The 18,241-nt window shown below is 35.9% G+C and overlaps 1 protein-coding gene across 7 annotated transcripts in view; it reads left to right on the top strand.

The window, feature by feature from the left end:
- CEP83 (centrosomal protein 83) overlaps positions 1 to 18,241 on the top strand; it is a 209,690-nt gene that overhangs the window by 97,888 nt on the left and 93,561 nt on the right. For all 7 annotated transcript variants that reach the window (XM_021675614.2, XM_021675611.2, XM_064376883.1 and 4 more), the window contains 4 exons: positions 115 to 246; positions 6,618 to 6,732; positions 8,089 to 8,233; positions 8,347 to 8,496. In XM_021675614.2, coding sequence (XP_021531289.1) covers positions 115 to 246; positions 6,618 to 6,732; positions 8,089 to 8,233; positions 8,347 to 8,496 — 542 coding nt within the window. The remainder of the gene's footprint in view (positions 1 to 114; positions 247 to 6,617; positions 6,733 to 8,088; positions 8,234 to 8,346; positions 8,497 to 18,241) is intronic.

The following is an 18,241-nucleotide window of genomic DNA, read 5'->3' on the forward strand; positions in this document are numbered from 1 at the left end:
ACTGTTTAGGTTTTTAATAATTTTTATATAATTATAAATGTATTTTAAATAGTGCTTTCATTTTGATATACTTGAACAATGAATGAATTTTAAAATATTTTGTTTGAATGAAAGGCTGAAAAACAGACAGCTAAGCTACGGGCAGAACACTTGGAAAAAGAGCTGCAATCAAGCAATGAACAAAATACCTGTTTAATTAATAAATTGCATAAAGCGGAACGAGAAATAAATACATTGTCCAATAAAGTAAGTTTTATGCTTGTTTCATTTTTTAGAATTTTTGTTACCATATAATGATAAATTTTATTTTTAATAATTCATTTCTTTTTACTGAAATGTTTTATTATATCATTCTACCTTTCAAGAAATAAATACATTGATCAGTAGAGTATGTTATCTTAACACCTCTGCTTCCTTCTTTAGAATGCTTAATACTGTACAATAACAAAAAAAATTTGTGTTTAGTTCTCTGTATTGAAATCTTGTTTAATCTAATCACTCTGCCTTCCAAATATATGCAGAATCTGATCAATTCTTATCACATCCACTGTGACCATTCTAGTCTAAGCCATGATTTCTCTAGGCTCCTTTTTTATGCTAGGTTGCTAACTGATTTTTCTGCTTTCTACCCATGCAGAGCTCTGTATGATTTGGATCCTGCAGTCTTTTCATAGCCATGATCATGTATTTTTCCTCTTGTTCACTTTGCTCCCCTTGGCCTTCTCACTCTTTGAGCAAACTCACTTTTTCCTCATGGTTTCTGCACTTGTATGAGCTTGGCTCAGTCTTCCCTCACATATCTACATAACTTGCTTCCTCACCCCATAGATGTTGCCTAATCAGAGAGGCTTTCCTTCACATTGTAAAATTGCATCTTCCTTCTTCCTCTGTCTTCCTCTGTATCTTCCTTACCTGCTTTTTCTTCATAGCTATCAATCCTCGATACTATCTGATACAGTTATTTGGTCTTTCTTCTTTTGGTCTCTTCTTTCCCACCAACTCAGTATAAGCTCCAAGAGAACAGGGACATTGTTTTCATCACTACTGTTTTTCCAGCTTCTAGAACAGTGCTGGCACATAGTAGGTACTCAATAAATATTTCTTCCGGTGGCTCAAGCCTGTAATTCTAGCACTTTGGGAGGCTGAGATGGGCAGATCACAAGGTCAAGAGATCGAGACCATCCTGGCCAACATGGTGAAACCCTGTCTCTACTAAAAAATAGAAAAATTAGCTGGGCGTGGTGGCGTGCACCTGTAGTCCCAGCTACTCGGGAGGCTGAGGCAGGAGAATTGCTTGAATCTGGGAGGCGGAGGTTGCAGTGAGCCGAGATTGTGCCACTGCACTCCAGCCTGGCGCCTGGCGACAGAGTGAGACTCTGTCTGAAAAAATAAAAAAATAAATAAATGAATAAATAATTTCTTCAATGAATAAATTAGTAGTAGCAGCATAATCTACATTTATATTCTCCTTAACAGATTGTATTCAAATTCTGATTTTTCCCTTAATAAAGCTCTGTGACCTTGGGCAGTTCACCATCTCTCTGAAACTTCAGTGTCTTTGTCTATAAAATGGGACTAATACTTACCTTATAGAGTTGTGGCAAAAATTAAATGTAGCTGATGATGAAAATGATAATTGCAGTGATTATACACTAGTGATATCCTTAAATAAGAAAATATTATAACATAAAGAATACAGAATTTTTAGTCCATTGACTAGTCTATATCCCACTGTCTCAATAACTGTGTGTAACCTTAGGCAAGTTACCTAATATCATTAGGATCCAATTTCCTTATATCTCTAAGAAACCTTTTAGCCTACGAAGACAGTGTAAGAACTGCTAGGAAATAATTTGATTGCCTCCTGATTAACTGTAAGTAGATTATATATTCAACAGATATACATTGAATGCTTATAATTACAGAGGATACAAAAAATAGATACAAAACACAAATAATTAAATTTAGGGATACAGGGAGTTTTCATGCTTTTCTTCTAATTCCAGTATAAATTAGCTTCAATTTTGTAAAATAATATTGAGTACCTGGTATTTGCAGTACATTGTTCTTGACCTGAGTTGCCAGACTACACTGCTGGAATAATTGGAACCACAGATGTAGCAATAGGACATCGGATATGCTAGCTTCTACTGTGGTTTGTCTCTTGGGGGTCACCAAGTCTAATACTTTTCATGCAGTACATTTTACCTGAGCTCCCTGGCTCACCTGTGTGCTGACCCTGATTTTTTTTGTTTTTTTCATATATATACTCTTCTCTATTAATCTTTCCTTTTGGAGTTAGAGCATAGGTGATTTCTCCTACTCTACTGAAGAAAGAACAGCAGTCTGGTATAGTATTATTTATTTCTCTGTGCTTGTTTATTAACATACATTGCCAAGAGTTGCCTGTCTTTGTTAAGGCACACTTGCATTATTTTGCATATAAATGGAGTATTAAATACCGTCCTTCAACTGTAGAGAAACCAAGTTTCATTTGAAGTCTTACATGTAAAGATTCCATTAGAAGGGTAAATTTTAATATTTCAAACATGACTGCCACAGTTTTCTTTGCAACTTGAAATTTTTATCAACATTTTGCAATTCTAGCAAATGGTTGTTTGCAGTGCAAAGGAACACCTGGGGTGTGTTTGTCTAAATTATTCAAATTTGTAAATGTCAGATTTTAGAACAAAGTTCTATCAGTGTATCAATGACTTGGATTAAAAGGTATTACCAAAGATGGCTTGAAAATGATGACCTTAAAGAGATTTCACATTCAGTGAGATAAATTTTTCTAGTTACCTCATAAGATTTTTCATCTTTAGAATGCCAATAAAAGATAGTTTTAAGGAAGCCATCCAATAAAGTTATCTTTATTTACCTGTTAATGAGGTACTAACGTCTTAGAACTTAGAAAAAGATGAGGATTTAAATACTGTCGCTTTGTAATCTGTATCCAGAGCTGCTTAGGTAATTTATATTTTCAACTATATTTCCATTTCTTGCTTATATATACAGTGTTCTTGTGTGTCTTTCTGTGAGTATGTGATACCCCCTATAAAGTGCCCGGTATTGCCATTTTTGACATTTATTAAAGTTTTGTTAGTAGTAATATCTGAATACTTACATTCTGTCAAAAACATAAAGCAAATTCACAATATAAAGGCCAGAATCTACATGGCAAACATTTTGTGAAGAACAGGGTGACTTGGTCCAGTGGAGCTTCAGAAGACCATGAATCACTTGAAATTTTATGTAACATTTTAACAGGAGCATTTTTGTTTAAAAAAAGATTCCTAATTTTCCTAGGATTTGGAATTTGATCCAAAGAAGAATAAGAACCAGGGATCTAGAGGCAGAAAGAAACTGCATTGTAACTGTAATTTTGTTTAGTTTACTATAGAAAAGTGCTATTATTTGTCATTACTAGGTAATAAATTTTCATACATTATTTTAAGTAAATAACATTCCATTTCATGTATTTTTAGGAAGTTAACCGTGCTTGTATAAGTGCACTGATAATGTTAGGATATAGAAATAAGGCAATAAAGAAAAACTTAAGATCCATAAATGAGTAAATTATAATGCAGAGAGGACAGGTAAATTGCTTGAGCATGTACCACTAGTTTAACAGCAAAAGTAGGCCTGAAGACAGACCTCACTTGTTGCTTGACTTCCTATCCGGTGTTCTTTCATTTTCAATAATTATAGTTTAGTGAAAAATGTCTTCTCATTTCAATAAATCTTAGGGTAGAATGAATAAGAAATAAATTTTTGTAGCTCTTGGAATTACCATGAGACGAATCAATTTCCTATGACATAAGATGGCTCTAAGTTTCTACCTCATACAGCTATAGTATGTTTGTTAATGAAATGCTGTGTCATTCTTAATTTTTTCAGTTAGTATATAATAGCAGGTTATAATTACATTTGTCATAGTGATTGCATTTTCTTTGTATTTCTTTAAAATTTCATGGTATTTATAATTTGAATTCTCTCTGTCCATGAAATCAGAATGTAGTAAAACTCAACCTACAGAAAGTTTAGGTATTAAAATAAATTCTCAGCTGCTTTCATGTAGTTAAACATCATTTTATAATATTTGTTTTTACAGAAAATTACATCCAAAGGGGAATTAAAAATGCAGTCTGGGCTCGGTGGCTCATGCCTGTAATCCCAGCACTTTGGGAGGCTGAGGCAGGTAGATCACGAGGTCAGGAGTTCAAGAGCAGCCTGGCCAAGAGGGTGAAACCCCATCTCTACTAAAAATACAAAAACTTAGCCAGGTGTTACGGCAGGCACCTGTAATCCCAGCTACTCCGGAGGCTGAGGCAGAGAACTGCTTGAATCTGGGGGGCGGAGGTTGCAGTGGACCGAGATCGCGCACTGCCCTCCAGCCTGGGCAACAGAGTGAGACTCCATCTCAAAAAAAAAAATTTAATAATAAAATAAAAATGCAAAATAATGTCAGCACAAGGTCGCCATTTTATGTACGGTCATTTAAAAATCTATGAGTTAATTTGGAGTGATGTCTTACTGTAGTTAGAAGTACAAAGGCAGTACTCATTTTTCTGTTTATTTCCTTTAAATGAGGATTTTGCATGAAACTGTTTCTTGAAACATTTTCAGGACCTTTTATTGATGGAGTCTCTTCTCTTAGACACTTCTCTTTCTTGTCCTTGCCCTCTTTGGCTTTAGGACCTCTTTTTGATTTGTGTCTAACTCCCAACTCCAGTTTTTATGGGGTTTTATTGGACTCTGAGTAAATTCTTTTACTTTTCTGTTTCTACCATTTCACATTTTCTATATTTGAGTTGTATATATTTATAGATTCCATAGTTTTATATATTCAGATGATAGAAAACAGGTTAATCTAACTTTTATGTTTGAGTAAATCCTTTTATATGAGTATATCTAATTTTAGAAGCTCCTTACCAAAGAGAAGGGCTGTGGAAAATGAATGTTGTGCACATGCACACACAGACACATATCTGTACACATAACACTATTTTGTCACCAGATTCAGTTGATTCTTCCTTTTCCTTTATTCATTCCTTGCCTCTTAATTGATTTATTTACCTTTAGTTTCTTAAGCCAACACATTTGCATTAAAGTTAATTGTGCCACCTTTAACAGCTAACATGAAAAACAACCCTTTTATATGGCATGTAAAGTTTGTTTCCTGCCATTCCTCCACAGATTTCATATCTTCTGGTGCTCTACGTGTAATACATAGCTTGTTTTAAGAGCAGACCATGTGATGTTATACATATAATAACATTTTTTATGCTGTTTCTTCTACCTAGAGTGCCTTCTTTGTCCCCAACACATTTTTTATTCTTAAATTTAATTTTAATTGTTTTAGAGACAGGGTCTCACTCTGTCACCCAGGCTGGAGTACGCTGGCATAATCATAGTTCACTGTAGCCTCAAACCCCTAGGCTCAAGTGATCTCTTACCTCAATCTCCCCAGTGGCTGGGACTAAGGGGCATGTCATGTCTGGATAATTTTTAAAATTTTTTTAGAGAAAGGGTCTCACTGTGTTGCCCAGGCTGGTCTCCACCACCAGGCCTCAAACACTCCATCTGCTGCAGCCTCTTTAGTAGCTGGGAGTTTAGGTGCAGGTTACTGTGTCAGCTGTGGACACTTTTTTAAAGGAAGGTTTCAGGCCAAGTACCATGGATCACACCTGTAATCCTAGCACTTTGGGAGGCCAAGTCAGGAGGATTACTTGAGACCACAGTTTTAGGTCAGTGTGATTAGCATAGCAAGACCCCATCTCTACAAAAAAAATTGAAGAATTATCTGAGTGTAGTGGTATGCACCTTTAGTCCTGAGAGCTACTTGGAATGCTGAGGAGAGAGGATCACCTGAGCCCAGGAATTTGAAGTTAAAGTGAGCTATGATTATGCCACTACACTCCAGCCTGGTTGACATAGTGAGACCCTGTCTTTTAAAAATTTTAAAAAATTGGCCGGGCCTGGTGACTCACACCTGTAATCCCAGCACTTTGGGAGGCTGAGGCAGGGGGATCACAAGGTCAGGAGATCGAGACCATCCTGGCCAACATGGTGAAACCCTGTCTCTACTAAAAATACAAATATTAGCCAGGTGTGGTGGTGTGTGCCTGTAATCCCAGCAACTTGGGCTTAGGCTGAGGCAGGAGAACCACTTGAACCTAGGAGGCAGAGATTGCAGTGAGCCAAGATCACGCCACTGCACTCCAGCCTGGTGACAGAGTGAGACTCCGACTCAAAAAAAAAACTTAAATTAAAAAATTTGAAAAGATTTGGGTTTTTTTTTTTTTTCTCTGCAGATTTCCCAGTCATTGAGCATTTGATTTTAGATACTTTAATTAAGTCTTTAAGGCAAGATTAAGCCAGAGGATCATACACAGATATTCATAAAGAAATGCCTTGGTTCTGTTAGGAAAGTGTTTTCTTGATGTCTCCTTATATGAAGTCCTATTCTAGGCACTGACACTTTTTTCTTCTTGGAAGGTACTAAGACTCTACTTTACTACCAAAGCGTTTTCTCATTTCTACTTATGTTTTTGGGTAAGTATTGAATGGCAAGAAAATGACCAATAGTAATTTTAATTTTTAATTATCAACAGGTAAAAGAACTTAAACATTCAAACAAACTAGAAATAACAGACATCAAACTGGAGGCAGCAAGAGCTAAGAGTGAGCTAGAAAAAGAAAGGAATAAGATTCAAAGTGAACTGGATGGTAATACATGATTTCCCATGCTGCTGCTGATTCTCCGATATGAACTCACATTATTAAAATAGTTGAAACTGAATTTTTATTTCCAGATTTTCACTTAATTCATTTTTAATCTTGGAGCACATATGAAATGTTTTTTTATTGTGTGTTGAGTGTTTTGCTCATTGTAATATATAACCTTTATAAAATCAATCTTATGTTTATATCATAGGTATTGGATATATAAGTGAACTTTGTAAATGGAATGCCATACTTCCTGGTTTATAAATTTTAAATCTATTTATTGTGTAGTTAATAGTCCCCAGACATTTTAAGTCTAGAGAATGCAAGGAAGATAATCGAGTTCCAGGCTTAATTTTTTTCAGTTAAAATTTTTTTTGATGTAGACCCTAGGCCTTTTACTGTAGCCTAGTGCAGAGTAGGCTTGTTTTTAAGTTTCAGTTTAATCCTAGAACATCCATCTCATCAGGCTTCCTCTTTAGCTGTGGTTGAGTTGGTCTGTAGTTGACCTCATTTCAGGCAGTTTATGATGAATGCCTTTTATGTTTTGAAACAGGGTCTCACCATGTTGCCCAGGCTAGCCTTGAACTCCTGGGCTCAAATGATCCTCCTGCTTAAGCCTCCTCAGTAGCTGGAACTACAGGTGCTAACACCGTAACTGGCTGCTATGAATGATTTTTTCCAATTATTAATTTCTATTTGTTGACTCATGGATTTCCATAGAGTTAGGGAGTAAAATTTTTTTAGGAACTTAAAGAATGCTCCACTTTGATGTGAATTTGTTTTAGTTATTACCTCTGCAAAGTACTTGCCATTTCATCACAAAGATTTCTGAATTCATTGTTCAAACTTGAAAGTATCCATGTTATTTATACTTCTGCTAGAAATCTAACAATTCTGCTAGAATCAATAGGTTTTGAACGGTTTTGTGGTTTAATTCACTCTGCTATCGGCCAGCTTTGTTATGATGCTGTCTTAGAGGCTTAGGTCACAGAACCCCTTTAGAGGTGAAGTAAGTAAACCTCTGGTTATCCAGGTTGATCTCAACTCTCAATGTTCAAATGAGTAAATGTATATAACCTTTAATTAAAGTTTTTGTAGCTGGAACTACAAAACTGAATTAGTTTTTTTTGTATGCACTAAATTCGTGACCAGAAAATTAGCTCTGAGTTTTAGTCTGTTTCATTCTTATTTTAAGAGAGTTTATTTATGATGTGAGGATTGGTAAAAACATATTTTCATAGAGACTTCCTACATTCTTTTAGTTGTCTTACCAGCTTATGAACACTTGCTATTAAATGTGATTTTTCATCTTAATAACATTGACTGCAGTACGTTTTTCTCCTTAAAAAACACTAGGACTACAGTCAGACAATGAAATTCTCAGAGCAACTGTTGAACACCACAAAGTGCTTTTAGTAGAAAAGGATCGTGAATTAATACGTAAAGTACAAGCTGCCAAAGAAGAAGGTTATCAAAAACTTGTGGTATTACAAGATGAAAAGTAAGTACTTAATTACCTTAGTTTGACTTAAATATCCTTGCAGCTGAAAACATTTTGCTGTCTTATCATCTTTATTATAGTTCTTGTAACATAATTGTGATCTGTTGTTTTAGGTTAGAACTAGAGAACAAATTAGCAGATTTGGAGAAAATAAAAGTGGAACATGATGTCTGGAGGCAATCTGAAAAAGATCAGTATGAAGAGAAATTGCAAGCTTCACAGATGGCAGAAGAGATCACCAGGAAGGAACTTCAGAGTATTAGGTTATATAGCATATAAATTTAAAATTTTTCATGTTGAAATAATGTCAGAGTTAACACAATGATGTACAAGTAGTTCAAAGAATTCCCATGTGCCCTTCACCCTGATCTCTCAAATACGAATATGTTATGTAACCATATTATAGTAAGATAAGAAATTAACATGAGGCTGGGCATGATAGCTCATGTGTGTAATCCCAGCACTTTGGGAGGCGAGGCAGGTAGGTAGGTCACGAGGTCAGGAGTTCAAGACCAGCCTGACCAACATGGTGAAACCCTGTCTCTACTAAAAATATAAAAAATTAGCTGGGCATGGTAGTGGGTACCTGTAATCCTAGCTACTGGGTAGGCTGAGGCAGGAGAATTGCTTGAACCTGCGTGGTGGACGTTTCGGTGAGCTGAGAACCGCGCCACTGCACTCCAGCCTGGGCAACAGAGTGAGACTATGTCTCAAAAAAAAAAAAACCAAACAAACAAAAAGAAATTAACATGAATCTAGTCAGGAAATCAGACATTACTACTATAAAACCTATTAACTGTATTCAGATTTTACTAGTTGTCACACTGATGTTATTTTTCTGATCTAAAACCCAATCCAGGATCACACATTGCGTTTAGTTACTTTTAATCTGGAACATATGAATACTTGTCAGTATTTTGTATATCTTCTCTCAATTTGGTTTTATATTGCATTTTTCATGATTAAATTCAGGTTATGCATTTTTAGCAAAACACTGAAGTCATGTGTCCTCAGTGCATCATATCAGGAGGTTCATGATTTGGTCCCTTAACTGGAGATTTTAAACTTGGTCACTTGGTTAAGTTAGTATTTGCCAGATTTTTCCCCAATAAAACTACTACTTTTTTTTCCCCTTTATAATATGTAGTTATCTTGTGGCTGCCCATATATTTCGAGATTCTGTAAATATTCTCATCATATTTTCCCTTTATACATTCTTCCATTAATGTTAGTATCCACTGATAATTCTTACCTGGAACAATTATTACTCTAGCATTTGCCAAATGATGATCTTTCTATTTTCTTTCCTCATTTATTAGTTGAAATTCTCCTGAAAGGAAGAACCTTCCCTTTTCCTCTAAATGTTGTATTTATATCATTATGGATTTATACATTCTTGTTTTTTCTATAGATTATAATATTTTCTTATTTATTTTATTGCTCAGCTTTTCTCAGATTTGGCTATTCGAAGATCTTTCAAGTTGAATCCCATGTCCTTTTGACATAATCCCACCGTTTATTGAGACATTTTTCTGTCATTACAGGATGTTCCATTCTATGGTTCTCTTTCATTTTCACTGCCCTAACCCTGGAATTAATCATTTATCTGAGGTGCTTTGATTCCTTTTTAATTGGAGAATGGTATTTAGAAACCAAAATCTCAGCTCTAGATATGCTTATTGGTACTAGAGAGTCATTGCTTCTAGGTCCTCCCAGTGAACTGAGTGAGCTAAAAGGTACAATTTATATCTATTTCTTTATTTTTCTCTCTATATTAATAATCTTGAGTTTACATTGGTATTTCCAGTTCTGTTCCAGCACCATGGAGTTCATTCTGGCCTTCCTCTTTTCATACTTGCAATTCTTTTGACAGAAAACTAGCATTCATTATTCATACTGTATTTGCTTATTTCCTTAGTCCTAGAATACAAAGTTGTTTTGGAATTGCTAACTTATTACTCAGTGAAAAGCAAACCTATTATTACCTTACGTGTAATATTTGTGTATAGTTCTTTTTGTCTTTACCCTTAGAGTGTATAGTTAAAATACTGTTTTCCAAAGTTACTTAGGATTTTTCTCGAATTCTCCTTTAATGTGGTTTGTTATTCTCTTATAAGCAGGTTTATTCTTTCTGTTCTATTCCATTTTGAGTCCATACCTCATCCTTGTTTGTTTTATTTATTAATATATTGAGCATTTGAAATATCTACATGGTTATAAAGGACAGACTATAATGTACCAAAAAAAAAAAAATCTAAAAACGTGCCACTTCCCACATCTACTCTATCCTGTTCCCATTCCCTCATCTTTTCTCATCTGTTCTGCCCCTATGTGAGATTAATCTCATTAGTTTCTGGGTTTTTTGTTTGTTTGTTTGTTTGTTTTTTTCATCACAAATGTCAGATGTCATTGTATTTTTTCTTCTTTCTTTTTTTTGAGAGGGAGTCTCACACTGTCACCCAGGCTGGAGCACAGTGGCGTGATCTTGGCTCACTGCAAACTTCTGCTCTCTGCAACCGCCGCCTCTCCCCTGCATGTGATTCTCCTGCTTCAGCCTCCAGAGTAGCTGAGACTATAGGTGCACACCACCATACTCGGCTAATTTTTTTGTATTTTTAGTAGGGATGGGTATCACTATGTTGGCCAGACTGGTCTCAAACTCCTGGTCTCATGATCTGCCTGCCTTGGCCTCCCAAAGTGCTGGGATTACAGACGTGAGCCACTGGGCCTGGCTGGTATTTTTCCTAATTTCTTATCAGTGTACCGTGGAAACTGCTTCAGATTAGTTCATAGAGATTAACCTCATTATTTTTTATGGCTGCATAACATTCCACTGTGTGTGTGTATCTATTAGTGTTTAGTGAAACACTCTCCTATATTTAAGTGTTTAGTTTCCAGTATTTTGGGAATATCTTTTTTTTTTTTTTTTTGAGACAAAGTCTCACTCTGTCACCCAGACTAGAGGGCAGTGGGGCAATCTTGGCTCACTGTAACCTCTGCCTCCAGGATTCAAGCAATTCTCTTGCCTCCCGAGTAGCTGGGATTACAGGCATGTGCAACCATGACCAACTGATTTTTGTATTTTTAGTAGAGATGGGGTTCAGTGTGTTGGCCAGGCTGGTGTCAAACTCCTGGACTCAGGTGATCTGCCCACCTTGGCAGAGAGCAAAGTACTGGGATTATAGGTGTTGAGCCACTGAGCCTGGCCTCCAATATTTTGTGATTACAACTAGTGATGCAATCAGTAATGTTGTACATGTAAATATTTTCATTTTCTGGAGGTGTATCTGGAGGGTGAATTCCTGAAATAGGTTGGTCAAAAGATAAATTCATAGGCAGTTTTGTTACATATTGTCAAATTTCCATCCAAGAGAATTGTACCACTTTACATCTTAGTGTAGTTTAATTTGCATTTCTCATAAATGAGGTTGAACAATGTTTCATGTGTTTAAGGGTCATTTTAATATCTTTTTTTGGATGAATTATTTTTTCTTCTCTTTCCCTACTGTACTTGGTTCCTTAGGCTTTTCTTCCCTTGCTTAAAAAATTTATTAAATGACCTTGCTTTTTAGGAGTTCTTTATATATTAGGATTATGCCACAGATATTTTCTCCCAGAGTGTGTCAGCAGTCTTCTAACTTTGCTTCTGTTATTTTTTTGCCGTGCAAAAATTTTTATTATGTAATCAAATTTAATCTGCTATTGCCTCTGGGTATTAAGTCAGAGTTAGTAGTCTCTCCCTGAACTGAGGTTAAAGAGGAATTCACTTCTTTTTGCTTGTATGGTTTCATTTTTTACATTTAGTTCTCTGATCTGTTTGACGTGTATTCTTTGTATGCTGTGAGGTATGGATTTGTTTTTTCTAAACGGCTAATTGATTGTCCCACGCTTTTATTAAAAACCTGTTTTTGCCCTAGTGATTCGTGATAATACTTTTATCGTATTTTAAATTTCCATATATACTTCGGTATATTTCTGGGCTTTCTGTTCTGTTTCACTGATCTGGTTGTCTGTTCATGTTCCATTTTACAATTTTTAAAAAATAATTTTGCTTTAATTTTTATTTAGAGACAGGGTCTTTCTCTGTCGCCCAGGCTAGAATGTATGATCATGGCTCACTGTAACATTGAACTCCTGAGCTCAAACAGTTCTCCCATTTCAGGCTCCCAAGTAGTTGGGCTTTAGGCGCCTGTACCATTATTACAATATTTTAATTATAGAGCCATATAGTGTGCTTTAATGTCCAGTTGTGCTGCTTGGTTCTTATAGTTTTTATCTTTCAGTATTTTCCTATTATTGTATGTTTGCTTTTTCATATCAACTTGAATATTAATGTCTAGTTCCATAAAAACGTTTGTTGGTAATTTTATTGGGATTTCATTAATTTTTTTCTCGATTTTTAAAAATTGATAAAAAATATATAAAAATAAAATTCACCATCTTAACTGTTTTTAAGTGCACAATTCAGTGGTATTGAATACAGTCATAATGTGGAACCATCATTACCATCCATCTTCAGAGTTCTTTTCACCTTGTAAAACTAAAACTCTGTACCCATTAAATAGTAACTCCACATCCTCTCAGCCCCTGACAATCACCATATCACTTTCTGTCTTTTATGATTTTTGACTACTTTACGTACCTTTGTAAGTGGAATCAAACAGTATTTATCTTTTTTTTTTTTTTTTGACTGGGTTATTTTACTCAGCATGGTGTCTTTTTTTTTTGACTGGGTCATTTTACTTAGCATGATGTCATTACTTTTTTTGTTGTTTTAGAGTGAGCCTTGCTGTCACCAGGCTGGAGTGCAGTGGTGCCTTCTCAGCTCACTGCAACCTCTGCCTCCCAAGTAGTTGGGATTAAAGGTGCCACTAGTAGAGATGCGGTTTCACCATGTTGGCCAGGCTGGTCTTGAACCCCTGACCTCAGGTGATCTGCCTGCCTTAGCCTCCCAAAATGCTGGGATTACAGGTGTGAGCCACTGTGCCTGACCTAATGTTCATTACTTTCCAAGGCTGAGTAATATTTCACTGTATATATATATATATATTATATTTATCCATTTGTTCACGGACACCTGGATTGCCTCCACATTTAGCTAGTAATAATGCTGTTATGAACATGTGTGTACAAACATCCCCACAGGGCCTTGGTTTCAGTTATTTTGGATTTATATCCAGAGGAATTACTGGATTATATCGTAAATCTGTTTTTAATTTTTTTAGGAACTGCCATTCTGTTTTCTACAGTGGCTGCACCATTTTAAATTCCCACCAAAAATGTACAAGACTACTAATTTCTCCATATCTTCACCAATACTTACTTCATGTTTTAAAAAAATTGACACTCAATTGTATGTGTTTACAGGGTACAGTGTGATATTTTGATTCATGTATACATTGTTTAATGATCAAATCAGGGTAGTTAGCATATCCATCACCTCAAACATTTAAAGTGTTCTTTCATTTGGGAACATTCAAAACTGTCTCTTCTAGCTATTTGAAAATATACAATAAATTAGTGCTAACTATAGTCAGCCTACAGTGCTATAGAACACCAGAAATTATTCTTCCTATCCAACAGTAATTTTGTATTTGTTAACCAACTTCTGTCTTCCCTCCTCACTAGTAACCACTATTCTACTCTGTAGTTCTATGAAATAAACTTTTTTTAGCTCCCACATGAGTGAGAACATGCACTATATATTTTTGTGTACCTGACTAACATACTGTTCTCCCATACTTGTCCATGTTGCCATGGATGACAGGATTTCATCCTTTTTTATAGCTGAATAGTATTCCATTATTTATACATGCCACATTTTCTTTATCCATCCATCTGTTGATAGGCACGTAGGTTGATTCCATATCTTGGTTATTTTGAATAGTTCTGCAGTAAACATAGGAGTGCAGATATCAATTTGACATACTGATTTCCTTTGTTTTGGATGTATACTCCTGGAAATTGCTGCGTCCTGTGGTAGTTCTGTTTTAGTTAAGTTTTTTTGAGACAGCGTCTCACTCTGTCACCCAGGCTGGAGTGCAGTGGTATGATCTCGGCTCACTGTAACCTCTGCCTCCCAGGTTCAAGTGATTCTCTTGCTTCAGCCTCCTGAGTAGCTAGGATTACAGGTGTGTGCTACCATGCCCAGCTAATTGTTGTTTTTTTCTTTCTTTTTTTAGTAGAGATGGGGTTTCACTGCGTTGGCCAGGCTGGTCTCCAACTCTTGACCTCAAGTGATCTGCCTGCCTTGACCTCCCAAAGTGCTGAGATGACAAGCGTAATCCACTGCACTTGGCCTGTTTTTAGTTTTCTTGCGGAGCCTCCATACTATTTTTCTTAATGGCTATACTAATTTACATCCCCACTAACAGTGTGTTAGAGTCCCTATTCTCATTCTTGACAACATTTGTTATATCTTTTTGACAGTAGGCATTCTAGCTGGTGAGAGGAAATCTCATTGTCGTTTAATTTGCATTTCCCTGAGGAATAGTTATGTTGAACAATTTTTCATAAATCCATTCAGATCCTTTGCTCATTTTTAAATGGAATTATTTCGGGCTTTTTACTGTTGAGTTGTTTGAGTTTCTTGTTTATTCTAAATGTTAATCCCTTGTCAGATGAATAGTTTGCAGATGGGCCGGGCATGGTGGCTCATGCCTGTAATCCTAGCACTTTGGGAGGTCATCTGAGGTCAGGAGTCCAAGACCAGCCTGATCAACATGGTGAAACCCTGTTTTTGCTAACAATACAAAATTAGCTAGGCCTGGTGGCTACACAGGCTGCTGAGACAGGAGAATCGCTTGAACCTGGGAGGCTGCAGTTGCTGTGAGCCAAGACCATTGCACTCCAGTGTGGGCAAAAAAAAGAGTGAAACTCCATCTCAAAAAAAAAAAAGTTTGCAGGTGTAGGTATTAATATTTTCTTCCATTGTATAGGTTGTCTCTTTACTCTGTGTATTGTTTGCTTTTTTGAGCAGAAACTGATTTGATACAGTCTCATTTGTCTATGTTTGCTTTTGTTGCCTGTGTTTTTGTTGTTATAGTTGTTTTATTTATTTTGTTGTTGTATTTATATAAGGGATGGGGTTTTGCTGTGTTGCCCAGGCTGGATTGCAGTGGGTATTCACAGGTGCAATGCTACTGTTGTTCTACATAGAGTTTTGACCCACTTCATATCTGATCTCGGTCACGTTACTCCTCCTTAGGCATTCTGGTGGTCTTCTACTCCTGGGAGGTCATCATCCTGATGCTAAACTTAGTGTGGATGCTCAGTTGGAATAGCACACTATAGCACCTACAGTACAGAATTTCTGGACTCAGGTGATCCTCTTGCCTCAGCTTCCCAAGTAGCTGGGACTATAGGCATGTGCTACCATGCCCAACTTGTTGCCTGTGTTATTGAGGTCTTACCGGTAAAATCTTCACCCAGGACAGTGTCCTAAAATCTTTCCCCTGTGTTTTCTTGTAGTCATTTCATAATTTGGGGTCTAATATTTAAGTCTTTGATTTTTGTATATGATGAGAGATGGACCCAGTTTTATTATTCTGCATTTAGATATGCAGTTTTCCCAGAACCATTTACTGAAGAGGCTGTCCTTTCCCTCATGTATTTTCTTGGTGCTTTTGTTGAAAATCAGTTATCTGTAAATACGTGAAATTATTTTTGGCTTCTCTATTTTGTTTCGTTGGTCTGTGTATCTGTTTTTATGCTAGTACTGTGGTGTTTTGGTTACTGTAGCTTTGTAGCATATTTTGAAGTCAGATAGTGTGATAGATACCTCGAGTTTTATTCTTTTTACACAAGATTGCTTTGACTCTTTGGAGTCTTGTGGCTCCATGCAGATTTTAAGATTTTTAAAAAATTTTTCTGTGAAGAAATTCATTGGTAATGTGAAAGAAATTGCATTCAATCTGTAGATCACTTTTGGTAGTATGGTCATGTTAACAATTTTTTTTTTTTTTTTTTTTTTTTTTTGTTGAGACGGAGTTTCGCTCTCGTTACCCAGGCTGGAGTGCAATGGTGCGATCTCAGCTCACCGCAACCTCCACCTCCTGGGTTCAGGCAATTCTCCTGCCTCAGCCTCCTGAGTAGCTGGGATTACAGGCACGCGCCACCGTGCCCAGCTAATTTTTTGTATTTTTAGTAGAGACGGGGTTTCACCATGTTGACCAGGATGGTCTCGATCTCTTGACCTCGTGATCCACCCGCCTCGGCCTCCCAAAGTGCTGGGATTACAGGCGTGAGCCACCGTGCCCGGCTCACATTAACAATATTAATCTGGCCGGGCATGGTGGCTCACGCCTGTAATCCAAGCACTTTGGGAGGCCAAGGTGGGTGGATAACCTGAGGTCAGGAGTTCAAGACCAGCCTGGCCATCATGGTGAAACCCCATTAAAAAAAAAAAAAAAAAACAATATTAATCTCCCAATCCATAAACATGAGATTTCATTTTTTGGTATCTTCAGTTTCTTTAATCAGTGTTTTATAGTTTTCTTGTAGAGATCTTTTACCCCCTTGGTTAAATTTATTCATAGGTATTTTATTTTTTACAATTATTATAAAGGGGATTGCTTTCTTTTCCAGTTTGTTAAGTATGTAGAAATGCTACTGATTTTTGTATGTTGAGTTTTTTTTCTTTTTATCATGAAACACTAATGAATTACAAGTTCTAAGAGTTTTTTGATGAAATTTTTAGGTTTTTCTATATTTAAGATAATGTCATCTGCAAGTGGACAGTTTTGACTTCCTCCTTTTTTATTTGGAAGTCACTTATTTCTCTCTTGTGCCTAATTGCTTTGACTATTTCCAGTGCTGTGTTGAATAAGATTGATGAGTATGGGCATCATTGTACTGTTCCAGTTCTTTGAGGAAAACCTTTAACTTTTTTTGTTCAGTATGTTAGTTGTGAGTCTGTCATATATTATATTCATCGTATTGAGGTATGTTTCTTCTATACCTAATATATTTTAAAGGTTTTGTCCTGAAGGAAAGCTGAATTTTTATCAAATGCTTTTTCTGCATGTATTGAAATGATCATTTTTTTCTTCATTCAGTTGATATGATGTGTCATATTTGATTTGCATATGTTGAACCATCCTTGCATACCTGTGATAAATTCAACTTGATTTTGGTGAATAATCTTTTTAATGTGTTGTTGGATTTGGTTTGCTAGTGTTTTATTGAGGGTTTTTGTATCTATATTTTTCAGATGCTGGCCATAGTGTTCTTTTTTTGTTGTGTTCTTGTCTGGTTTTGGTATCAGGGTAATGCTGGCCTTGTAGAATGAGTTTGGAAAAATTCTTTCCCTTTCAGTTTTTTGAAATAGTTTGAGAAGAATTAGTATTAGTTCTTTTTAAAAAGTTTGGTAAAATTCATCAGTGAAGCTATCAGATCCTGGGCTTTTCTTTCTTGGGAGACTTTTTATTGATGATATAGTCTTGTTATTATTGGTCTGTTCAGGTTTTGTATTTCCCTCTGGTTCAATCTTGATAGGTTTGTGTGTTTAGCAATTTATCCATTTTCTCTGGGTTTTCTAATTTGTTGTCCTGAAGTTGCTCATAATAGTCTCTAATGATCTTTAGTATTTCTGTGGCATCAGCTGTAATGTCTGCTTTGTCATTTTTGATTTTATTTATTAGGGTCTTCTCACTTTTAGTTAGTCTAGCTAATGTTAGTTAGTGTACAAATACATGAAAATCAAATAACATGCTCCTGAATGACCAATGAGTCAAGGAGGAAATTAAGAAATAAACGTTTTTATTTCTTCAAAAAACCATTTTATTTTGTTGATATTTTATAGTTATTTAGCTTCCTTTTTGTAAATTTCTGTACTGATATTCATGTTTTATTTCTCTCTACTGATTTGGGGTTTTGTTTGTTCTTGTTTTTCTAGTTCCTTGGGGAACATCATTATGTTGTTGATTTGAAGTTTTTGTACTTTTTGATGTAGGCATTTATTATATAAACTTTCACTCTTAATTCTACTTTTGTGATGCTCATCTTATA

The sequence above is a fragment of the Aotus nancymaae genome, unplaced genomic scaffold (assembly GCF_030222135.1).
Source record: "Aotus nancymaae isolate 86718 unplaced genomic scaffold, 86718_ANA_hifiasm-v0.15.2.pri h1tg000016l, whole genome shotgun sequence".
In the NCBI taxonomy this organism is placed as follows: Eukaryota; Metazoa; Chordata; class Mammalia; order Primates; family Aotidae; genus Aotus; species Aotus nancymaae.